Genomic DNA, 22,032 nt, shown 5'->3' with positions numbered 1-22,032 from the left:
GTTAGATTTAGAGTCACATTATCAATTGACTGAGGGTCATTCAGATTCTCTATTTCCCTTTGTGTCAGTTTTAAACTGAAACTTTCATGGAAATATGGGTTTTGCCTAAGTTGCCACACTTTATATGTTTCATAATATTCTCTTGCTCTTTTTTAATGTTTATAGTATCTTCAGTGATAATCTTCTTTTTTCTGATACCAGTAATTTGAGTGTTTTTTCCTCTAAGAGAGTTTATCAATTATTGAAAATGTTAAATATTAAGTAATTAATATGACATTACTTTATAGATATGCCATTGATGTGAACTATTAAGAAGTTTGTTCCAAGTGTTTTGTTTGCATTCACCTAAACATCAATACTGGGATTTACACTGATTGATTGTACCTGTTAAACTATGCTTGCATTCCTGAGATAAAATTTTATTTGCCTATTATTCATTATTTTAAATTATATTGTGGTATTCAACTTACAACTTGTTTATGGTGTTTTAAACTGTGTTGAAGTTGACATTAGATGACATTGGTCATATAAAATTAGTAGGAGCCCAGCACTGTGGAGCTTGCCTGTAATTCCAGTGGCTGGGTGAGCTGAATCAGAAGAATCCCAGATCTGATAGGATACCCTCTCTCAAAAAAAAAAAAAAAATTAAAATGAGAGCTGGGGATGTGGCTTTTACCAGTAAAGCACACCAGGGTTTAATCCACAGTTTAATCTACTCGTTTTAATAAATAAAATGATTTGGGTAGTGTTCTCTTATCTTACATTTTCTAAAGATATTATTCTTTTAAAATGTTTGATAGTACTCACAAGTTTTTCATTTTGTTACCTGATATTATGTGTAGACTTCCTGTGTTTACTATTTGCAAAATACACTATTTTTCATTCACTTTTCATTATGCTTTTGTCTTTACATTTAAAATGTGCATTTTGTAAGATGGCAGTCGGCTCTTGATATTTAATGAATTCTGAAAAAAAACCTCTGATTTTTAATTGGGATGTTTAGTCCATTCATGTTGCACGTTGTCATGGGTAGGGTTGGATTTTAAGTTTTGTTTGTTTTGCTAATATTTGATCGTGGTCTGGAGGCCGCTCATCACATGGTTGCCTTTATCGCTTAGAGTTTTAGAGTGAATCGTCCTCACTTCCTCTCTGCTCTCTTTTTTAGGGAGTTCCTGTCCTCAAATTACAGTGAGACCTTCTACACCTTGAAAAAGAAAATGCTCGTCCATCATCCTCTAATCACGGTAGCTTACAGAACCTTTCCGCATCACTTTTCTGAAACTAATATTTCCTGATGTGATTTCAAAACTCAATTCAAGCCTTACCAATTGCTCCAAAAGGAGCAAACCCTGAATCGCCTCATCTCACTGAATGAGGCCCGAATAGAAAACATGCACCTTTCTCTAAAAAATGATCCCCAAAATGTGTCTTTCTTTAATAAATGGGCTCTTCTAGAGTCAATATTGTGCTAAGCCTGGAGGAAGGGCAAAGCAGGACCCCAAAGAAGGCTAGAGCATCCTGGTGGGATCTACTTAAGCTAGAGATGGTGGTCTCTTCTTATTTTCCAAATGAAACTTTGTTTTAATCACTATTATTCTAGTGGATATAGATTATATTTTTTACTTCACTCTCCTTCCAGAACATACTGTCTGCCACCCTCTAGCCAAGAACAATATAAGTCCTTCTTACCAAAAATATGTTTTAAAAAACTTATTTCCTCTATTTGAAGCAAATGCCAACCTCTGGGAGATCTCAGTCATCATATCGTCTTAAGACACAGAACCAGAGGAAAACTGGGTGATGTTCCTTTATGCAGGGGCTGGTGGTCATCCTGTGAGGGTGTGAGGTCCCTAGAAGGCTATGCACGTTATCCACAGGCAGGAGCTGAACCGTGGAAATGATGGGAAGAGTAGCACCGGACAGGCTCACCATGAGCAAACCACCATGAGGAGTTGGGGTTGCCAGCAGGATTGAGGCAGAGCGGCGGGAAAGAAGGGCATGAGGGGGACTGGGAGGAAGGCAGGGTCTTCTTACGGGAAGCATCAAGAGCTTGGCTTGATTTCATAGGCAGCTGGGAAATTGTGATATTCACACAAGAGGGTCAGCATGGCAAAGATTTTAGGATGAATTAAGAGGATAACATTTATATAGAAAAGGGTTGCATATCTGCAACTGGTGTCATTACCTAGCAGACTATTAAATGTGTGAGGAAAGAATCCATACTTGGTTTTACACAAAGTAATGATGTAATTAAGGTACAAGATTTCTAAAGCAGACTCAAATGTTTCCAAGAAAAAGAGCATAATTCAGAATGCACAACCTAGGAATGAAATACTAAGTGTCTGAAAGGAAAATGATGAGATAGTAATGTTTACACAATGTTGATATTCATACTTACATTAATACCCTCTTCTTCTACGTTAGGAGCACTGCTTTTACCAAGGATCCATTATACATGAATTTGATTCTGCAGCCAGCATCAGCACGTGTAAAGGTCTAAGGTAAGGCAGAGTATTTTCCTCTTTCTCCCCCGCCCCCCCCCCTTTTTTTGTTTCTTTTTTTTGAACCTAGCAGTGCTCTACACCCCCTGAGCTACACCCCCAACCCTTTTTATTTTTTATTTTGAGACTGGGTCTCATTAAGTTGCTATGGGGCTCACTAAGTTGCTCAGGCTGGATTCAAACTTGTGATCCTCCTGCCTCAGCTTCCCAAGTCACTACAGGCATGCACCACCCCTCACAGCTTCCTATTTCTTTTATAACTTTTCCTATAAATGTTTAAAGACATCTTTTTTACTTGTTTCTTTTTACTAACTCTCTAAATAGAAAACATAATGGATGAAGGGCTATAGTATATTCTTAGCAGTGAGTGTGAGCTCCTGTGATTTATGTTCATTTTGACAAAAAGATGTCTAACACACAACCTTCGCAAGAAGAGATTTGCAACATATGACCAGAGGATTCAGAGCTGGGGGTGGCCCTGAAAATCTTTCAGTTTGTGCTCTTATGTTAGAGGACAGGACACTACATCAGACACTTACTCCTGAACATTTGCTAGCCCTAGAACTGAATCCAAAGTCCAGTTCTCTTGAATGCTAGTTCTGAGTTCCCACTATACCATGGCACTTTAGTGAGTTAGCATTGACTCAACTGTGTTTACCATCTCTAGAGGGTTGCGGGGTGGGTATTGGGAATTGGGAACTCGACCACTGAGCCACAGCCCAGCCCTATTTTGTATTTTATTTAGAGACAGGGTCTCACTGAGCTGCTTAGCACCTCACTTTTGCTGAGGCTGGCTTTGAACTCTTGATCCTTCTGCCTCAGCCTCCCAAGTCTCTGGGATTACAGGTGGGCGCCATCACGCTCAGCTGTCTATGATCTCTAAAGAGTAAAATGTCAGAGGTAATTCTCTATAGATGTTGGACTCAAGGACAAAGAAAGGCTCAAGGAAAAGAAGGAAGATGAAGGGTCATAGAGGGTAGAACAAGGAGCTTTTCCTTGAGTCGTCCCCCACGTTCCAGCCTTTTTAAGAAGGAGAACCCCTTTAGTGACAAAATTTCCCCAAAGTAGTTCTGTATCTTCATATATTTATTCTGTACTTAATGCACAGACAAAAGAATGAACAAAATTTCTGCAAAACTTGAAGCCACCAGGGTGGGAATTATTATCGTACCTAGAAATTGGATTGTCAAACTTCTGAAAATCCATGTCAACTGACTTTTAGAAAATGTTCTTAATTCTACCAAAGCCCACATGCTATCTTGCTTCTTTACCACCAGGAAACCTGGCTTCCTGTTCATGAAGTCTTGGCTTTGTAATTTCTCATTTTTCAAAAGAAAAAAGTCAATAGAATAGGATAGTTATGGATCTTGAATGCATGTGGTGTTCCCATTCCCACAGGGGATTCTTCAGGGTTCGTGATCAAAGGTACCTCATTGAACCAGTGAAATACTCAGATGAGGGGGAGCATTTGGTGTTCAAATACAATGCCAAGGGGCCGTATGCTACCAACTTTACTTGTGCGGAGCTCAATTTTACCAAGAACGCTGCTCCAACGGACGCCTCACACAAGGGAAACTACAAGATGGAAGTGAGTGCTGTGCTTAAGTCCTCTTACCCCAGGGGAAACACACCCACCCCCACGTTTCCTGGTTTCCTGTAGGCTCTGGAGGTTATGAGTCAAGCCAGTGAGCACATCGCAATCTGTTTCATCAGTGTCCAGAAAGGGGGTGTCTACAACCCTCTATATCGAAGACGGAAATTTTCAGTGTCTTGAAACCTGTCTTAGACAATGTCTCTCTCCTTGCCTCCCCTGCCACCTGGGGACTGTGGATGACAAGCCCTATTGTCCCTTCCCTCAGGCCAGATGTCCTGATGGTGAAGGATAACTAAGAACAATAACAGGTCTGTTTCCGATGGGATGGTGGCAGAGTCCTTGGGTTTTAGACTTACATATAACTAGTTGTGTAGAAAACTAGTTCTTATCCCAAAAGAACCAAGAAGATATTTGCAAGAAGATATTTGCAACATATGACCAGAGGATTCAGAGTTGGGGGTGGCCCTGGAAATCTTTTAGTTTGTGCTCTTATGTTAGAGGACAGGACACTACATCAGACACTTGCTCCTGAACATTCGCTAGAGTAGAACTGAATCCAAAGTCCAATTCTCTCGAATGCTAGTTCTGAGTTCCCTCTATACCATGGCACTTTAGTTATATGAACTTGAAAGCTCCATGTTTGTTTATCATCTTCTCAGGTCCAAGGTCCAGTGTCTGAAACTTACTGGATGACTAACAAGAGTCTCCTGATAGAATCACTCAGGGAAGAGACAATTCCTTAGCTCATGAAAGAATGACTGACTTAAATCTCTGAACAAGTCCCTTTCATTTGTCCTCAGAGAACATGCCCACTCCTCATTTATGCTGAAATCATAGAAGAACTTCCTGGTATTGGTGTTTTCTAGAAATAAGAGACCTAGATTTAGCAATATTCATCTGTTTCCTTGGAACTGAGACCACTGCCAATTAGGAGTTTGGGAGGCAGGAAAAAATTAGGAGGGGCAGTCAAATATGGAATGTTGCTTCAGGATTATTAGATATACTCATTTAATTCACCTTCCAGTGTCAGCAAGATTAATTTTCTTATCTTAAAAATGTCAGCTTTTCAGAAATTCACTGTTAAGGTTAAAAATGTTAGCATACTTCATTGAATTGTTCATCAATTTCCAGAGCGTCCATGAACAAAAGTATATGGAGCTGTTCGTTGTGGCTGATGATTTCGTGGTAAGTTTCCAGAGGAACGTTTTCGCTTTTCATTCATCCTCATGAAACCGCGGATGTGATGGAGCCCAGAGTAGTGGTGCTCTAATCAGAGTGCTATTCTGGTCTCAAACTTCTGTTTTTAACTTCTTCAAAATAACATGCATATAAGAGATGGTTTAGGTCTTTTGATATTGCAGGGGACTAATCCAAACTAGAACCCTCCTCCCAACTGTGAACATATGGAGATGCTGAGCAGCATATGAAAAGTCGCAGACTTGGCAACACTCTGTTGTTGATCTCAAAAGAAAACATTGAACATTTCCAGATAATAAAAATTAAGAAGAAAATCTCCATCAGAAAAGGAAGTAAAACCCAAAGCCTTGATGACCCGTGACATAGAGAATACAGTTGTAATGAGTGAGGAATTAACCTCCTTACAAGCAAAAGCCTGGCCTTTGGAAAAGAATCCTCCACATAATTCTCAGAGCTAGAAAGGGCTGCCCCATCCCTGAAAAAGAAACTAGAAAAGCTCCACTGAAACCGTAAAAGATAAAGGAAGTTTGGTTTGCCCATAGGCATGGGAAAGGAAAATATCACCCAAGAGAAACCAGAAATTCTAAGCCTGCACCATGCACAGAGAGGGAGCATGGTGGTTGGTGATTTTGTTTTGTTTTGTTTTTCTTCAGCTGCAGACATACCACACAAAGCTTTCAGCATAAAAACTAACTAGATATCTATCTGGTAAACAACTTGAACTGAAGTAAAAAATGTCCTATAAAGACACTTTAATAATCCAAGACGAAATGAATCCCATGAGGAAGGGTCAGCCAGCAGAGTGAAGAGGAGACTAAGACTACCAAGAACTATCAGTTATCCAGTGATATCTTCAAATCATTCTTCATCACAAAAGTATAGGTTTACAGTTATCAGAGAATAAAGAAAGTGAATAGAATAGAAATTACAAAACAAGAATTAGATGAGATGGTAAAAAATGGCCAGCTTCCTTGTAAAAGTATTCCACATTGATAAAAGGAAAATGCATATATCCTTGAATGAATGAAACAGTAGATTAGACACAGGTGAAGAGAGAATCAGTACACTGGAGGATGGAGGTGACAGGGAAACAACCACTTATTGAGCACAGATAAGTACAGTTGAAAACTATGAGAAAATAGGAGACATTAATGCATAATAAAAGATTTCAGAGACTGAGTGTGGGTTTCTGGATGACAGACACTCTTTGAGAGGCAATTCTTGAAAATGTTCCAGAAATAAATAGGGCTAAATAACTAGTTAACAATGTAGAAAAAATACAGAATAGTGAATATGAGGGGGAAACTATAACAAAATAAACACTTAAATATTAACTAGACCAAAGAGAGGGATTTGCACACTATTTAAGCAAAAAAAGAAAACTTAAGATTTTTTTTCTTTATAACAGCTCATGATGGATGAAGCACTTTTATTTAGCTTTTATGAAGCTCCTACTATGAAAGCATGTTGATATGATGTTTTTATTTCCAGTATCGTAGGAATGGTCAACCTCACTATAAACTAAGGAACCGAATTTGGGGCATGGTCAATTTTGTCAACATGGTAAGTTTTGCTGTAGTTTGAGTCAAGCTGAACATACAAAGAACATTCTGGGGTCTGTCTCCATTGGATTCTTATAGTAACCTTGATACAGTGGGAGTCCACATCACAAAAATTCATCAAGTAAAATGACTGACAAAAATCTATTGAAAAAATTGTAGCAACCAATGACAGCTCTGAGTTTTTGGTTTTCTACATCAATAACATTTAATATTCAAATAAGTTTTAATATTTATCTCTAACAAAATTGATGAAGCAATATACAAAAAGTTTGAAAGCCAATCACATATAAACTGAGTCTCACGTGTTGTATGACCTTGTATGAAAAAATGTCTCTTCAAGCTAAAACTTATTGCCCAAGGTTTGGCACAGAAATTAGGGTAACTATTTCAATAAAATATATTAAGATGACTGCTTTTGGTAGATTTAAATCAATTATAACTCTTAAACAAATTGTGAATTTTATACATCTCTCATTGCTGCCTCCTCAGACACCCCAGCCCTATTACTAGGATAGAGAGGAACTATGGGAAGATGCTGGAAGGAATAGATAGTGGCTGTTTATTCAACAGTTGAGAAAACCTTAATTTAGTTATAGTTTTTGACTGCTATGAAAACAACTGCTGCAAACATTTGAATGTATCAGTGTAGGTGAACATAGAACTTCATTTATTTTATGCAGATAACTGAGAGGTGGGAATGCTGAATTATATGTCATGTGTATGCTTCCTTAATTGTTTCCCATGGATTTATATTTTATTTTAAATTTTCATTTAGTTGAAAATGTTTGATGTTCTTTATGGATTCTTTTTGTTTCAGTGCTTATAGCTAGGAAGTTGCTTCATTTGCCAATATTTGGGGATGTTTATGGTTTTTGTTACTGATTTCTAATTTTCATTCCATTAGAATTAGAGACTATTTTGTCAATTTCAATTCTTTTACATTTGTTGAGTTGTTTGTTTTTTCTTGACCCAGAATCTGATTGTGTTAGTCAGATATTTTTTTACCACTCTGACCAAAATACCTGAAAAGAATAACTTAGAGAAGGAAAGATTTATTTGGCTCAGGATTCAAGTTTATACTGCTTGAATACTGCTTGAATTCTCTGAGCTTCTTGGATCTATGATTCAGTGTTTCCTATTTTTATTGAAAGTTCTCTTCAAATACTTCTGCTTTATTCTCTCTCAGCTGGCTCCATGTTGGGGGGCCTGAGGTGAGGCAGAACATCATGGCAGAAGAGTATAGTTTAGAAAGTTGCTCGGCTCATGGTAGCAAGAAGGAGAGAGAGAAAAAAATTAAGAGAAAGTACTCACAAGGGGCCAAGGACTTTGAGGGTTCATCCCCAGAGACCTACCTACCACTTCCAACTAGGTTGCATCCCCCAGTAGAGTCCGTTCATCTATCAATGAAATAATCCACTTGATGGCTTCATCAGAATGGATTAACCCACTGATTAAATGTATTAATCTACTGATGAAGTCAGAATCTTCATGATCCAAAACCTTCCCAGAGTCCTGCCTCTGGACATTGCTGCCTTGGGGACAACGTCTTCAGCATAAGATTTTGGGGGGAACATTCCAGATCTAAACCATAACATTGGGTCTAGCATAGTTAATATTCAAGAGAATTTGAAAAAAATATTCTGCCATTGGTGGTTAGAGTTCTCTATAAATACTAGTTATGTCAAGTTGATTGACAGTGTTTGTCAAGTTCTCTCATTTCTCACCACCACACTCTTGTCTCTGGAAGAAAGTTACCATGCACAGTTCACACTTCTGGAGAGGGGAGTCATGCTTCCTTTCCTTCAGAGTAGAGAATCTACATCAATTACTGGGAAATCCACACAAGAGGTATTCTCTTTCAACCCATGAAGTTATTCTTCAATTGTTGTTGAATATCAATAAGGGCCATGCGGCAATGCGCTAGTTGATCTGTGTGTCCCTTTGGCATGGCACTATCAAAGTGTGTGAGTGTGTGTGTGTGTGTGTGTGTGTGTGTGTGTGTGTGTGTGTGTGTATGAGAGAGAGAGAGAGAGAGAGAGAGGGAGAGAGATGGGGAATGTGTTAGTTTATACTGTTTGAATACTGCTTGAGTTCTCTGAGCTTCTTGGATCTATGACTCAGGGTTTCCTATTATTTTTGAAAGTTCTTGACCATGTTCTCTTCAAATACTTCTGCTTTGTTCTCTCTCTCTTCTTCTTCTGATATTTCAGTTATTCATGTATTAGAACCTGTGATTTTTCTCTTCTGTTTGTTTCACTTCTTGTCTTTCAATTTGGGTCATTTCTATACAGTCAATAGAATGCTTTCCTTAATTGTGTCTTGCCTTTTCAAGTGCTTATCAAAGGTATTCTTTATCTTCACTACTATAATTTTTCTATCATTTCTGTTCATTCTTTCTTATAATTTCCATCTCTATGCTGAAATTCAAATCTGTTCAAGAATGTTTTTCACTTGTTTTTTTTTAAATTTCTGAATAACAAATTACTACAAATTTAGCATCATAAAACAACATCCACTTCTTACTTTATTTTAGGCCAGTCTAGGTACAACATAACTTGGTTCTCTGCTCACATCTCATAATGCTCAAATCAGGGTGGGGAATGGGGGTTCAGCTCACGTATCTTGTTGGCGGAGTTTAACTTGCTCAGTGGTAGAATTGAAGTCCCTGCATCTCATGCAAGTGTCACCTGGGCTGTACTTGTTTCTAGAGATCCTGGTCATTCCTTGCTGCCCAGTGCTCCCGTGGACCCTTTCACAGTGTGGCAGCTTCTTTAAGCCAGTGAGGGAATTTGGTGGTCTTTTATAAAGGATTAAGTCAGGTATACCCACAGAAACTCTCTTTGGTTTAATTGCCCTGATTTGAGAATTCAAACTACATCTGCAAAATCCTTTTACCTTTGTCATGTTATAGCCTGATCACAGTAGTGAAACATTCACAGTCCCACCGACATTGAAGGTACTGGGGTGTTTGTATCAGAAGACAGGAGTCCTTGGGGCCCTCTTAAGATTCTGAAACCACTTCCATCTTTTCCACTAGATCCTTTACATATTCCTGGTGATAAAGTTAAATTCCTGTCCATTTCAATACGCAGGTCATCTGTGCGTCCAGTTCTGTCAATGCTTTGCTCTTGAACAGTGGGTGGGATTTCCTCACCTTCTGGTGTATTCTTCCGTGTTCCATTGGATAGTGGGCACTACGTGAAGATGGGTAAAAATAAGGAAATGGTCTTTACACCTATTCATGATGCACTTCTTCTTCACTAGGTCCTTCACTGTTCAGTGGAATCCATCTTGTTAGAAATCCTTTTGTTGCTACTCTTAATTGCGGTGCACCAACATTTCAAATCCCACTGGCTCACCTCGTGCTTAGCCTGGGGCCGGGGTTGTTGGAAGGTGTTGGTCCATGTTCTTGCTCCAAGTTCACTTTGCACATTGGTGGCCAGTACCCAGATCCCTCCTCAGGCTCCCTTCTGTTCTTTGGTGGTGATCTGTTGATGGATACTTGATGCTGCAAGCCTGGCTGTGGCCTCAGAGCATTCCCTTATCCTGTTCTGTCTTCACCCTTAGAAAAGCACTGTGCCAGGGTCACTGGGTGGGCAGTTCTAATGACCATTCTCCTCCTCACAGACGGGAGACTCAGCTGGGCTCAGGACATTTCCTGCTCTCCTCCAGGGGCAGAAGGTTTTTCTATTTACCCTTTCTTCAGTCACATCAGCCTTCGTCCTTCGTTCTAGGCATAAAAAAAAAAAAATTGCTATGGTTCCCTTGAAGCTTAAGGCTTTTGCTCCTTGGGAGAAAGAGTCTGATAGATTTGGTTAAATTTTGTAAAGTAGCAGCTGCTGGTACCCATCAGGCCTCTTCCTCTGAGGGTGTCTCCATTCTCCCTCCTGGCCCTCTCTCTTTTTAAAAATATTTTTAAATTAACTGATTAATCAATTTTAATTAGGTACATGTAACAGCAGAATGTATTTTGGCTCATTGTACACGATTGCAGCACAACTTTTCATTTCTCCGGTTGTACATGATGTAGCATGGCATCGTATGTGCAGTCACACATGTACCTAGGCTACTGATGTCCATCTCATTGCACCATCTTTCCTGCCCCCATGGCCCCTCCCCAACTCCTCCTCCTCTTTGCCCCATCAAAGTTCCTCAATTTTTTCCCATGTCCCCCCCATTCTGAATCAGCATCCACTTATCAGAGAGAACATTCAGCCTTTGGTTTGTGGGGATTGGCTTACTTCACTTTGCATGATATTCTCCAACCCCATCCATTTACCTGTAACTGCCATAATTTTATCCTCTTTTAATGATGATTAATATTCCATTGTGTATCTATACCACAGTTTCTTGATCCATTCATCTATCGAAGGGCATCTAGGTTGGTTCTATAGTTTAGCTATTGTGAATTGAGCTGCTATAAACATTGATGTGGCTGTGTCCCTGTAGTATGCTGATTTCAAGTTCTTTGGGTATAGGCCAAGGAGTGGGATAGCTGGGTCAAATGGTGACTCCATTCCAAGTTTCCTAAGGAATCTCCATGCTGCTTTGCAGATTGGTTGCCCCAATTTGCAGTCCCATCAGCAGTGTATGAGTGTGACTCCTGTGACCACCCAGAGGAGGCCTGTGGGGAGTCTGTTCATGGATGTGGAGTCCCTTGTGTCTGTGTCCATATTCTGTCCCCTGCTGGTACCTTAGCAGTTCCATAAAAACCTTGTGAATTACTCTGACCTGCCCATAAGGTCCTCAGCCTCTTTTCCCCTCATATTCTGCCATCTGTCCTTGAAGGACACTGTCTTGCCCTGGATTCCAGCCTAGCTGTAGGCCCTGTTACCTCAGCTCTGTGATGACTTCAAGAGAAATGTACAATTGGTAAGTTCTCGGGGCAGAAGCAACATTCTTTCCGGCGTTGTACTTCTCAGGCAGGAGAACTCCTTCCACATCTTAACTGTGGCTATCAACTGAGAATCCTCCCCATGACTTTTTATAATTGGTAGGAATTATCACGGCTCTGGCATTGACCCCAATTCAAGACTTTAATTCTCTCCTTGGTTTTCGACCTTACAAGTAAGCATACCACAAAATCATTGCTGAATTCTTACTAAAGTTTCACATTTTATATATGAGGCGGGGGTAGGGGTCACATATTATGTTACAAATAAAGCCAGGAGTCTTAAAAGCCCTTGAGCTTTCCTATCATATCACTTCTTTTTTTGGGGGGGGGAGGGTGTACCGGGGGATTGAACCCAGGGGCAATTAACCACCAAGCCACATCCCCAGCCCTTTTTATTTTTTATTTTGTGACAGGATCTTGCTAAGTTGCTTAGGGACTCACTAAATTACTGAGGCTGGCTTTGAACTTGGGATCCTCTTGCTTCAGCCTCCTGAGCCACTGGAGTTACAGGAGGTTACTGGGGTTACATCACCCCGCCCAGCTTCCACCATTTCACTTCTGATAATTACATTATCTCATAGGATCTCTCTCATTTTATCTTTCTCCATGCCTTCACCTCTTTTAGAAGTTCCAAGGTTCTTTCTAGATCATGAAGAGAAATTCAACTTTCTAGAACCTTCCAGATATTATTTCAAACCCACCCAAACATCTAAGAGAGAAAACAGGCTTTTCTTGTGTAGGTTCTGTCCTCACCCAACAGGATGCACAAGTGTTTTCCACCTGTCCTTGCATGCGGTTTTATGACATTAAGCACCCCTGGGAAGGGAAACCCTCCACAAAGCTCAGAGTAGAAGATTCTCCCTCTGCAGGACCCAGGTCAAAACATTCATCCCACAGTCAAGAGGAAAATTGGGGGGTCACAGGCACGAGTGTCAAATTTGAGGTCCTGACTAGATGTCTAAGCTCATGTGAGTTTAAAAGAAGCCTGGTTCTCATGGTTATTATAGGTCATCATGGAGACGTGAAATTCAGCGTATTCATATCCTACAGGTTAAGAAAAGCAGAAAATCCTGCAGGGCTATTGTCACCGTCATGATATGACTCTGAAGTGTTTTAATGACTAGTTCCAGTAACACTGCATGAGGGACCTTTCTATTTCGGTTTTTTATTTACTGTTCCTCGTTCATCTCTCATTCTCTCCTTCAAGAGTGAACTGGTGGTCCTGGAAGATCAGGCTGATAGAACGCATGTTCCTTTTTCTGAAAAATCTCCATAATTATTGCCTCTCTGTGTCGACTTTTGTCCTGCCATGAGACATCTGTCAGCTAGGTGTTTACAAAGCAGTTTGGAAGAGGGGCGTGAGGGCTCAGGGTCTGAGACTATCTCTGCATGCTTTGAGAAATCCCCAATAAGATTTCTCAGACAAAAGAAGAGGTAGTTATAAAAATCAAGCATGAAGATCAAGCATGTCCCAGCTAAGTTTCTGAATACCAGTGCCGACATTCAGACCTGCTGCAGAGCCAATCCTGGGCCTAAAGTACAGAGAGAAGCAAAGAGTGCTCATACCGCCCTGTGCCACTTGTACTGACCATACGTTTTCAGGGGATGTATACCTTAGAACTTTAATAACCTCCTTCTTCTAGATGCATTTGGAGAACGGTGCCTGTGAGGCTTATGATACTTCAAGGAAAATCAGACCTTGTTGGTCAAGATTCCTTGTTGAGAATGGAAATTTCCCCAGTATCTTGAACAATCAAATATTCATTCTGTTTCAATGTATCAATTTGTAAAATAAGAGTTGTCTTATTTTCTTAGGTATCTGACAAGTTTACATTGCTTTTTTTTAAAAGTATAAAGGAATACAGTTGATGAAGGATTCTTGTAGCAATTTGAATATGTGAAAAATGATTTCTTCTTTGAACAGATTTATAAAACCTTGAATATTCATGTAACGTTGGCTGGCATTGAAATGTGGACAGCTGGAGACAAAATAGAAATAGATTCAAACATTGAAACTACCTTAACGCGTTTTTCCGTTTGGCAAGAAACAATCCTTAGAAAAAGGGAGAATTTTGATCATGTTCTGTTACTAAGGTATGTGACCCTTCTTTTCCTACCTACCTTAGGTAGATCATTTAAGAAAAAATAATCAACAAAGAAATCTTTTAGATTAATTGACTTTGGGTAAGATGAAGGGAAAAATACCATTTCTTGCTATATAGAAAATTTCTAAGCAGATTCTTTAATAATCCTTATTTTTGATATTGATCAATACTACAGAAGAAAAATCTGATATATTTCCTGGAAAGAGTTGAAAATATCATTAGGTGAGCAAATTGCTTTGAGAATCTGTGTATATTATTTACAAAAATCCAGCACCAACTCCTTCTCACCCTCTCATGCTTTGAAAACCCAGTATTACATCAAAACATACCCTTCTGGAAAACTCCTTGGTCTCTGGACACTTCTCATCAAAGGGCGGGCATCCAGCCAGTGGCCATTCGGCAAGACCATCTTCTGTACTATATAAATTGACAGACAAATAATCTGATATGTTAAACCAGCCACAGCTTCAATATATCTAAGTTGAAGTTTGCATTCCTCTAGACTACTCAGTCATAAATTCCCTTTATGATGGGAATATTTTGTCATTACTGTTATTCAAAATATCTAGTATGATACTTGTCCCAGAGGGAAATGATAAGGAGTTATGAAATGGAACTTAATGCAACCTTATGTTTAGCATAGTGCTGATATACTAAGAAATGTTAAATTGTGAGAAAAATGATTTGAAGTGATGGCATCTTTCAGCATATCTTTGGATGGCCCTCCAGTTACAATGTTCAAACAGTACCCATTTTACCTTACTTTATCTAACTGTAAAGTCAGTATTTCTCTAACGTTCTGCAAACAGCCTGCTGATCTTCTTTCTAGTGTTATTCAGATATTAGCTTGCAGGCTGAATTCAGAAACACAAAGCTTCTAGAGCCTACAAGGAGGGGTCAGGTCTAGTTCTTTGGTAGATTGATGGGCATGAGTCAGACCTCCAAGGTCATATCATGCTCGGTGTTCATACTTGGATGGTCTATAGCATATAGATCCAGGGGCATAGCTGTGCCTGGCTTGGGCTTGAATATTCATGCACTATTGTGCCCCAAATTATGAAAGTTGAAGAATAGTAAAATATCACCATAAACTTCATAGTGGGCAAGAGAAGTCCCTTAGCTCCCTGTTTGTACATGTATTTAAAAATAATTAATAAATAAGTCCAGAAATATTTAAATGGTGATAAGTAAGTAAACTTTTACTTTCACAGAATTTCTTGTTTCTCCAGTAGCTTCTCATATCAACAGGAAGTGTGTAGAAGGGGGACTTAGCATGTTGAGTTTCTCGTGTGTCTTCCCTTCTACCTTCGCCTAGATTTAGAGGTGGCCAGACAGCCTGTGTGGCATTGTCACAGTGTCACTTTTCTCTCAGGGACCATGAGAGAGGTCAGTCTCTATAGGGTCCTTCTCTGGTGCTTCATCTCATTCATGGAATTCTCCCAAGATCTCCAGAGTTCAGGAAAGCCAGAATTCTAAGGTCCTCCAAGATGCCCAAGTACTGATACTTGGAATGGAGGTGCAGAAGCATTTCATTAGGACAGAAAGAAACGGTGCATCTACTTGACCAAAAAGAATTAAAGTCCCCAGGGGGTCACCTCACCTGGCCACATTCCTTGGATTTGATCCTGTGATAATCTAAGTGTTGTCTTCCAACCCATGGTAGCTCTCTTTAAAATTTTCCCACTTTAAAAACTGTTCCTAAATAAAATTGAGGCAGAATTCATATAATATACACATCTGACATTATTTATTAAGCAATTCAGGAATAGAACACTTTTTTTTGGGGGGGGGGGTGACAGGGATAACCAGGGATTGAACTCAGGGACACTCAGCCACTGAGCCACCCTATTTCTATTTTGTATTTTATTTAGAGACAGGGTTTCCATGAGTTGCTTAGCACCTTGCTGTGGCTGAGGCTGGCTTTGAACTCTTGATCCTCCTTCCTCAGCCTCCCAAGCTGCTGGGATTACAGGCATGCGCCACTGTGCCCAGCTAGGAATAGACCTCTTTTTACATGACTGCTCTTCTAAATGTTTGATTATATCTACCAAATCCTTTCTGAGTTTCATGGTTGATTGAAAGTTTTAAGATTTTTCAATCACAGCTAATTGTCCAAGGTGCTACGTGAGTTCACCACATTAGATTTCTCTCCATGAACTGTTTTAAATTTAACTCATTAATTTATTTTTATGTTTTGTAATTTAAGTGGTTTTGTCCATAACTGAATGCACAGTAGACTAGAATCAAGAAAGACTCTGACCTTATTGTCTTTTTTATTGAAAATAACCTATTTTTTTAAAATAACAATTTCAACCTAAAATTGGCTTTTTCAATGCCTCTCATATACCGTATGCTTCAAATGAGCTCAGTATCAACTAAGGTCAATCTCAATGCCAGAACTACAGAAATAAGAGGGCTCATTCATGTGTAAAGGCCTGGACATTGTGCTGGTTCAGTGCAATCTGCTCTGTTTTAATTACAAATTTAGATTGAAGAATTTTTTTGTCTTCTGTTTGCAGTGGGAAGTGGCTGTATGCACACGAGCAAGGAATTTCTTATCCAGAGGGCATGTGCCAGCCCTACTATTCCTGCAGTATCGTGAAGGTGGGCTGTGTTTTATCTATGTTATGTTACCTAATCAAAATGTTCAGATTACATTTCTGTAATGTTCTGTGTCCCCTTGAAAGAGACCACGTGTGCATTTGTCATATATTCCCACCAAGACTTGACATGATGAGACTCATACTTCTTTATTAAATGAGAAAAGAAATGTTTTATTAAAAAAAACCTATTAATGAATGATAAGGGTAATAATGAAGTGGAGTTGGGAGTTCAAAGGACCATCATGTGCAGGTTAACATACAGGGATTAGTAAAGCTCGTCCGCATGTTAAATACCATTATTTACAAAGACAGGAAACGTTCACAAAACTGGATGGCTGATTCAGCAAGTGAGGATAGTTGATCCTGCATGACAAGGAAGCACATGGAGCACTTAATGTCATACGATGACAGTCTTGCCTTGCATGTTCAGCAGGCACAAGACCTCTGAAGGGTGTCTCCCTCATTTATCTGATCTTTTCCCAAGTCTCACAGAGTCTAGTTAGTGCTGTTCACGTGACTTTTTTCTGAGAGATTACATCACAAACATGAGGTTTTATTTTATTTCCTGCATTCCTTTACCTCCTTATTGCTGTGCCCATGATGGTCTTTAGACCTCAAACTTTGAAGCTAGTACTTATTAAAAAGACTATATAATGGATTTATATTGTAATTCGTAACTACATATTAATTGTGATGCCTGTAGATTTGCCTTTGGTATTTCATTCCTGTGAGTATTACATGAGGCTCTGACGGAGAATGTTACTCTTTCAACTACATTTTTACAAATCCGGGAACATTTAAAATTCCATATGAATAAAATGAGCAAATTTAAGGTGCTCCATTAGCTTTATCATAAAATAATAGCCTAGCTCTCTTGGAAAGATAATTTTTTCACTAATACAGGGATTAAAACATGAACTAGAACTATGAGCCTCGGTGACGGACAGTTCTGCCACGTGGAGTCTATTTCTGACCTTCAGGTTTTCCTTGTAACACAATCTCCATCTGCAATGTTGCATAGCAGTTATTGAACAATGAAAGACTACCAATTAAAAGCAAGAACATCACATTTGTTTTTATTTGTATCCTTTTTAAAAATCTGGTATAGAGCAGATGAGCAGTAACATTTAGCTTATTGTATAGGACACTTGTTGTAATCCATACAGGCTGCTGGAGATGGCAAACCCCACAAACAGGCTGGCTAATAAACATGGAAATGTATTTCTCACGTTTCTGGAAGATGAGACACCCAAGATCAAGGCACCAGCAGATATGGTATCCAGGGAGGGTCCACTTTCTGCCTCAGAATTGGCACTTTCTCTCTGTGTTGTCACATGGTGGAAAGGACAAGAGGACTCTCCTGAGCCTCTTTTATAAGGGCACTGATCTCATTCCCGAGGACTCTGCTGTATGACCTAGTCGCCTCCAGCCTCTGGGGTGCGGTCTTTTTAAAGTATGGATTTTGGAGGGACACAAGCATTAGGCCATAATGATATGAGTCAATAGTTTCTAGCTCTTTGTCAGAATAGCGGCGTGTAAATCCATTAGTGAATATTACTGTGCCTCCCCCCCACACACACACACATATAAAAAAAAGAATGCCAAAATTTAGAGCTAGAGATACTTAAAAACTCATTTTCCCAACTTTTTTTTTCATATAATTAAAGAAACTGGGGCAGAGGGGAGGGAAGTAATTAAGTCCAAGATCTCTCAAAGACATGCTCATTAACTAGTAGCTAGAAATCAGGTTTTTCCAACAACCATTTCAAAGTGCTACGTACTATTCAGGGTGCTTTCTGTTGGAAATTTCTAATGAACGTTTTTTCCCCCCATCAGGATCTCTTACCTGACATAAACACAATTGCCAGCAGAATAGCCCATCAGTTGGGGCATAACCTTGGCTTGCAACATGATGAGTTCCCGTGCACCTGTTCCTTGGGAAAATGTGTGATGGATACTAGTGGAAGGTGAGGCTCAAATAATGTAGAGAACACATTTAAATATTTTGAGAGTAGTTTGGGGTTAATTCCATCACTTTAGGAAAATATATATATATATATATATATATATATATATATATATATAGGCTTTTTGGTGTAATTTTCTGGGAGATCTTTCAAAATCATGCACAGGGAAGAATTTCCCTTTTGGAGTTAAATCTAATCAACTGAGACTCTTTCTAGTGATACACCAGAAAAAAAAATGTGACATTTTATTGCACATTGCAAACATATGTCATGGTCAACTAGTACCAATCTCTACCAAGGTCTTAGTGGAGAAATAGTTCCACACACCTTGGTTTGCTTTCCCTGCTAAAAACTAGAGTTTCCTCCTTTACATCTTTCCTCAGGTGTCATTCGCAGAAAAGCCCTTCCTGGCCATCTGCTTCAACTTTTAGTCCTTCTCCATCACTTTCATGGTCTTGCATTTACACCCTCTTCCTTATTGTTTTATTTAGTTTTTTCCTTGGTACTTACCACTGTCTAAGGCATTCTACCCCTTGCATATTTAGCTCATTTTCTAGGTTACTCCTGAACTAAATCCAAACTCTGTGAAGTCAGAGGTTTTGACTGGTTTGGTCATTGTTTCATTACTGTTGTCTGGAGAAGTCCCACACACATGTTAAGATCACCTTAAATAGTCACAGAAAGAATGTCCAGCGTCCCCTCATTATTCTTGAATCACTTTGTGGTTAGGTGTTCTAGAGCCCCTTCATAGTAATGCACGGTGTTCAATAAAAAAGCATTAAAATGACCAGCCACTCCATGCATTGGTTAAATGATGTGAAATGGCTAAAGCACCCAAGCACAGTGGCAGGCATGGTGCAAGAATTCAGTAACTGAGCATCTAATTTTACATAATTATCTGGACATTTAGCAATATTTGCAGGGTCCTGACATCCCCGTCTCATGTAATCAAGATTCTAGAAATCCTTCTGTGTTCAATCATTGTGTCAATATTACTGTCAAGGAAATCAGAAAAAAGGAAGATAGAATGGAGGTGAATTTCAGTTTTGAAGAGAGTGTGTTAGACTCCAAAGGATGTGTATGATATTTTTAAATAGTTTGTTTCAACAAACATTTAGAGGAAACTACTCTGCACCAGGCTCTGTATTAACTAGTGGTTATTTTCTTTTTAATGAATGTGATGTAGCCTTGAGAAGTTTCTAGTCTTTCAGGGATGTTAACATGAATATACAGTTATTATAAGATTGTTTCAAGGACACATTAGAGGGACTATGGGAGCATCACATACAACCAGTCCAAACGGTAGCTTCAGGTAGGATTTGCTTTGGAGGGAATATATAGCCAAGTACTTTCTTGAAATAACATGTGTTAGCAATGCTTCAAGAAAGCATTTTTGGTAATAATGATCCCAATTCCTGCTCTGCTCTCAAACTTAACATTTATATGTATTTGTTCTAAATTCTCCGTAAAACTTTCACAGGTGCTGTGCCACAATGATATGACAAATCTTTATTTTTACCCTACCCTATTTCTAGCATTCCTGCACTAAAATTCAGTAAATGCAACCAGAACGAGTATCAGCAATTCCTGAAGGATCATAACCCAACGTGCATGCTCAATATTCCATTTCCTGGCCCGTCAAATGATTTTCCAGCTTGTGGAAACAAGAAGGTGGATGAGGGAGAAGAGTGTGATTGTGGCCCTTTTGAGGTAATTGGCAATTGATGATGACCTGAAATTACCAAGTTTATGCTCAGCTAGAATCTAGATAGGGGTGTAGCCCAATCACATCAACCATCATCTTCCTTGTCCAGCTCTGGACTCTGCCTTTTCCATTTTTCATTTGGATACAAGATGTTGGGGCGTCTCATCTCAAGGGTACTTGGCAGATCATGCATCGTGCATAGTGGTCTTGCTGGAGTACACAGCATTACACTTGTCTGCTTTATGTGTTAATTGGCTTGTCTGTGAGAAGGACCTGAAGGTGTATCATCAGGTCTGACCTCGCATGCACAGTAGGACATAAAGTCCTACAAGATCTCACAGAGTCAATCGGGTTTTATTCAGGGCCTTGGGAGGTTCATCTGTATCACAGCTGGACAGCTCCCCTTATTAGGACACTTTCTTAATAGAGCAGAAAACTTCAAACCTTTCATGTTTATTTCAGTCTGGAGCATTTAGAAAAAGCCTTTGAGCAAATTTTAAAGTAATTCTTAATCTGCTTTTTCCCAAGATAGATAAAATAGAAACTATTTTCTTCAGAAGCACATCTAATAAGTGCTTGTCCTAGACTCAAATTATCAAGTGCATATAAACCACTTTGGGGTGTTGTTAAGGTGTGGAGTCTGGTTTAGCAGGTCTGCAGAGGGGCTGAGCTCTGCAAACTTACTGAGCTGCAAGCTTCTGCCCTTGAGCTGGACTGAGGACTACTTTTACGCTGTCTATGCTCAAGAACCGCAGCAACAGACCCCTTAATCAGAGTGGAGATGGTGACCTGTCTAGAGACATGAACTAATCTTATAATGGCTCACATTAAAGGTGAAGAGGCTCTTAATTTTGGAAACGGATCCTCTTGCCCATGCACATTCTTTGGATGGGTTTTCAGCTTCACCCTACACATGAAGCACTTCACCTGATTAGATGCAGACAATTTCCTTTGCATTTGGTCTGATCAGACAGGGTCCAGGTGATCATCCTGCTGTTGTTACATAGTGATGTGTTAAAAAAAAAAAAAAAAGAAAGGAAGGAAGGAAGAAAGGAAGGAAGGAAGGTAGGTCAGCATGAACTGAAATACTTGGCATCTTGAGAAAAAGGTAAGATCAGAGCTTTAGAAATTATACTACTCACATCAAATCTAGCATAAGGCAATGATAGGGCCCTTTGAGGAAGAGGGTCCCTGGGAGAATGGCAGGTCTCAGACTTGGGACTCTGAGAGTTCATAACAGCTAGGAGGAAAGGAGGTGTGATGAAGTCCAAGCAGCAGCTCCAAACCTTTCTTCATGTGCCACACGTGACTAAGGATGACACATCTGGGCGGTGCACACAGAGTCACACAGAAGCACAACCAATGCTCTTTTCACCCAGGAACCGGATCACAACCAGCCTCTGACATTTCACTTTGGTTTTTGCCAGGAGTGCACTAATCCTTGCTGTGATGCACACAAGTGTACACTGAAGTCAGGATTCACGTGTTCAGAAGGACCCTGCTGTGAATCCTGTCAGGTAAAAGCCTGTGCCGGGAGAGACAGTGTTTGTTTCTGTTTTCACTTTAAGTCTATGTAGGACCAAAGAGCTCTCCAGCCAGGAATGACTGTCCCCATCACCTGTTTGTAGACTGGGCCTTGCTAATTCCCCCCAGGGCTTGTTCAGGAAGGCCCAGACGTGGGAGCATCTTGGAGTGCTAGGGTCTGGGAAGGGACAAGCGAGTAAGCAGACACGGGTGTTTTAGGAGTGAAATCACCTGCCCAACCCTGTTCTTACTCCTCTGTAAATCATTGTCAAGCTCTTTAACCTCAGCTGGGAGGGAAACTGGTATTCCAACAGCAGGGAACTATAAAAGGAAGGGATTATCCTTGGATTGCAAAGCAGTAGTGGCTAGTGGTTAGAAAA

General features: G+C 39.7%; 1 protein-coding gene across 1 annotated transcript in view; it reads left to right on the top strand.

Annotated features, from left to right (window-relative positions):
- The window catches only part of Adam7 (ADAM metallopeptidase domain 7), a 47,301-nt gene that overhangs the window by 6,023 nt on the left and 19,246 nt on the right, over positions 1-22,032 (top strand). Inside the window, exons 4-13 of the mRNA XM_078031353.1 lie at positions 1,166-1,244; positions 2,425-2,501; positions 3,900-4,089; positions 5,227-5,280; positions 6,784-6,855; positions 13,673-13,842; positions 16,373-16,457; positions 18,293-18,423; positions 19,959-20,133; positions 21,556-21,645. Of these exons, the coding sequence (XP_077887479.1) occupies positions 1,166-1,244; positions 2,425-2,501; positions 3,900-4,089; positions 5,227-5,280; positions 6,784-6,855; positions 13,673-13,842; positions 16,373-16,457; positions 18,293-18,423; positions 19,959-20,133; positions 21,556-21,645 (1,123 nt within the window). The remainder of the gene's footprint in view (positions 1-1,165; positions 1,245-2,424; positions 2,502-3,899; positions 4,090-5,226; positions 5,281-6,783; positions 6,856-13,672; positions 13,843-16,372; positions 16,458-18,292; positions 18,424-19,958; positions 20,134-21,555; positions 21,646-22,032) is intronic.

This window comes from Ictidomys tridecemlineatus, chromosome 14, assembly GCF_052094955.1.
Source record: "Ictidomys tridecemlineatus isolate mIctTri1 chromosome 14, mIctTri1.hap1, whole genome shotgun sequence".
Taxonomy (NCBI): Eukaryota; Metazoa; Chordata; class Mammalia; order Rodentia; family Sciuridae; genus Ictidomys; species Ictidomys tridecemlineatus.
The sequence above is the reverse complement of the archived record's forward strand: the minus strand, read 5'-3'. Positions and strand labels throughout refer to the sequence as shown.